At 44.0% G+C, this 3,787-nt stretch overlaps 1 protein-coding gene across 1 annotated transcript; it reads right to left on the reverse strand.

Moving 5' to 3' along the window:
- Positions 1 to 209: 209 nt before the first annotated feature.
- Positions 210 to 3,531, reverse strand: TMEM225 (transmembrane protein 225). The gene is given in 4 exon segments (NM_001080284.2): positions 210 to 682; positions 1,657 to 1,791; positions 2,121 to 2,267; positions 3,135 to 3,531. Coding segments are annotated over 4 exon segments (696 nt in total). The 5' UTR covers positions 3,313 to 3,531; the 3' UTR covers positions 210 to 446.
- Positions 3,532 to 3,787: the final 256 nt, after the last annotated feature.

Below are 3,787 nucleotides of genomic sequence, written 5' to 3' on the forward strand. Positions count from 1 at the left end.
ACAAATGAGGGAATTGAGATTAGAAAAAGAACTAGGGGAATATCAGTTATACCTATAATGTGAAAGTTGGGTGATGTATATACAGGTGTTTATCATGTTGTTTTGTATTTTTTCTGAAGGGTTGAAATATTTTACAATAAAGTCAATGAGACTAAAGGTAGTGCACATTACTCTAAATTATTGTGATAGAGTTAATAATATAGCAAGTATCAGTTATATGATGATATTTATTATATTAATAACATGTTATTAAATGGTGAGAACAAATAAAAGCTGGTCAGGGTAAAAAAAAAAAATTGAGGCTTCTGGATCTTCTTATAGACCCCAACCCAGTTTTAGTCATTTATATAATGCCAAACTAGACCATACAGCTGGACCTACACACACCACATATGCACAAGCTTTTGCCATCAAGATGAACATATACTGAAAAATAAATTGTCAAATCACAGAGCCCAGGTTACACGACGTGCTTGGATGTTCAGTCTTTCTGGAGAATCTTCTTTCATGTGGGCAGAGTGTAATCGAACAATACTACGAGGCATTGCAGTACCTGCTGGTAACGAAACAACTTTGATAGAAACCCCATGTTGCTCCATAACTTGACTTTTTCTGGCAGATCTGGGGATCAGGCTGCCAGAACCATCAATGGGCTGCTTGTACTGTAAGAGAGAGAGGAATCCTGGGAAAAAGAGAAGCCAGGGAAGGGTGATGAAGGAACAATAGAAAAGTCACAGAAACACTTCCCTCCCTATGGGCCACGAGGCCCAGATCTAAAGCCTAATGGTTCCTTTTGAACTGCCCCAAGCCATTCAGGAGGGGGATGCTTTAGCAGGAGAGTTTAGAAGTGTATGCAGAATAGCTTAAACACAGCCCAACTACAGTCCATGGGGTCACTAAGAGCCGGACTCGACTGAGCACACATGCACAAGATTGGGGCTTCCCTGACGGCTCAGCAGGTAAAGAATCTACCTGCAATGCAGGAGATGCAGTAGACTTGTGTTCAGTCCCTAGGTTGGGAAGATCCCATGGAGGAGGAAATGGCAACCCACTACAGTATTCTTGCCTAGAAATCTCATGGCCAGAGGAACCTGGCAGTCATGGGGTCGTGGAAGAGTCAGACACGACTGAGTGAGTGAGCACACACACAAGCAGTGCTCAACACAATTGAGAATTCTTTCTGACAGAGGACAGATGTGCTTCTGAGTTAGGGAGTTTAATTCCAAGGGAAATTTTAAAGGCTTCTTATAAGAGTCTCTGGTGTTTGTAGGTGGTCACTGTGCATCAGACACTGTTTCTCTGTGACCTCAGGCTGTCCTGGCAGGACACTATGCCCCCAGGGTCACTGCCTCCACATGAATGAACATTCCCACTCTCTTTAGTCTTGAAGTTAGCTGTTATCTCCACTCTGAATGGGGCAGGTATGAAAGAAAAGGTGGAAAGGAAGGGTTCCCTTGGAGGCAAGCGTATCGAACATCTCACTCAGCCCACATCCTTTCAGGAACCATCCTCAGAGCGAGTCTAACTCCCCCACTAGCCGTTTAAAATGCAAAGGTTGGTAACTTTCCCTCTATCTTTTTTCCCATCCTCTCACTTTCGCACCTATCAGAGATGGATTGGTTCTTAGCTCTCATCAAGGGCCCTGAAGACACTCACCAGAGATGAATAAGAATAAAACATTTAAGTACGCAGTGAAAATGATCCAGCTGATCTTGTAACTTGAGTAGTACACGGATTCTCCTTGACGTAGCATGTGGTGATACAGTAGGAGTGCACCGAGCAGAAGGATGCCTGATGTCCAGACAAAAGGGGAAAGAAAAGTCCCTTCTGATGGACCCTGGCTCCCGTACTTAAGTCTTAATCCAAGATATGCTTGACTTCCCAACCCCTAACACGCACAACTGCATCTTGTCCAAAGGTCAATGCCACTTGAGTGGTGGATCCAATTTTGCAGCTGCGTATCTAAGCCAAAGAACTGGGAGGGCTGAGTTAGTCAGAGACCACAGCCTGGACCTACAAACCAAGTATGACTCCAATCCTATGTTAGGGAAGACAAGTATGCCTCCAATCCTATGTTAGGGAAAACAGGAAATTACTAGTGAAAGAAGACAGGGAGTTACCTGTGAGGAAAGCAAGGCAGGCAGTCATAATGAGAGTATATTTGGTTTGAGGAATCATATAGGTGAATTCAAAACCCAGGAGCAAGTTATGCATGAAGGAAAGGCTGAACACCACAATCAGAATGTTCCTGATCACTTCCAGGCCATCTGTTGAAAAGAAGAATCTGTATTGAGAGGAGGACAGATGTTTCTTCTGGCTCATTTCTACCTGGGGCACACAAATCTCTAGGTAAACAAGAATGAGGTGAAACATTTGATTAAATAATAAAGAGCAAAGATGGGGCAAGAAAGAGGTAGGGGTCTTAAGCGACAGAACCAAAAGAAACTTCTCTATCTTTGTATCTTGTAAACTTCTTTCTCTTCTATTTTTTCAAAATGTATTTCTTGCTAAACATTCTTGTCTTCTTCTAGTGGCAATGTAACATGTTTTCTTTGCTGCCAGTCACCTTTCTTTTATATCCTCACATTCTAGATGTGCTAGATACCCTGTTGCTACTGTCAGGGCTTCTCAGAGATCCATCAGTTAAGTCTGTGAGCTTCTAAGCCTTTCTCCAAAACATGCTAATACTGAGCTTTGCGGAGAAGGCGATGGCACCCCACTCCAGTACTCTTGCCTGGAAAATCCCATGGACAGAGGAGCCTGGTAGGCTGCAGTCCATGGGGTCGCAAAGAGTCGGACATGACTGAGCAACTTCACTTTCACTTTTCACTTTTCACTTTCATGCATTGGAGAAGGAAATGGCAACCCACTCCAGTGTTCTTGCCTGGAGAATCCCAGGGACAGCGGAGCCTCGTGGGCTACTGTCTATGGGGTCGCACAGAATCGGACACGACTGAAGCGACTTAGCAGCAGCAGCAACTGAGCTTTTGGGGTAGGCCTTGACTGTTGATTATGGAAGTAGGCACACTGCAACCACAGGCAGTTGCACTAGAGGATAATGCTGAGATGAACAGAAGTCAAGGAAGGATGAACCCTCATTCTCTACCCATCTCTTTCCATATAATAGCTCTGACCTGATGGCCACAGGGGAGTACAACATATCCACGGACTGTGGGTTATTGTAGGTTTTTGGGGTCCCAACTTCAGTTCAGCCCATTCTTCTATGATGATTCCTACTGCCAAGAAGACTAAGGTCCAGGAGGAGAAGAACATGTTCGTGGCCTCGACCTTTCTGACTAGTATGTGCACCATTGAGATTGGAGATTTTAAGCAGAGACCATCACCAATATCTCACGTGCTTCTTCTTAGATATGATTAGTCACAAGAAAGAGGGCAAAATTCTAGCTTTTAGTGATTCCTAACACGTTGGCAGTGGCAGAAGCTGAAGTAACTTATGAAACAAACGATAAATCCCACTGTTCCCCACTCCTCCACTTAGGCTAGTCTGTCGTCATGGCTCCCAACTGCTATGGAATCATCTTGGCCTGACCCTTGACCCTGAGACCTGCTGCTATGGAAGCACCTAGGTCCTAGAGGCCTTGAAAGAGGATCCAGATACAGAAGGAGGTATGATGTCACACATAGAGAACACTATCAGATATAGGAGCAACTAGCAGTCCTGAAAGAAGTTAGACATGTATGATGGAAGACATTAGATTGATGAACATTAGATAGGGATCAATGAAATGCACAAGGTATTTGGATCACTATGTCAGCTAGCTAACAT

The sequence above is a fragment of the Bos taurus genome, chromosome 29 (assembly GCF_002263795.3).
Source record: "Bos taurus isolate L1 Dominette 01449 registration number 42190680 breed Hereford chromosome 29, ARS-UCD2.0, whole genome shotgun sequence".
NCBI classification, from domain to species: domain Eukaryota; kingdom Metazoa; phylum Chordata; class Mammalia; order Artiodactyla; family Bovidae; genus Bos; species Bos taurus.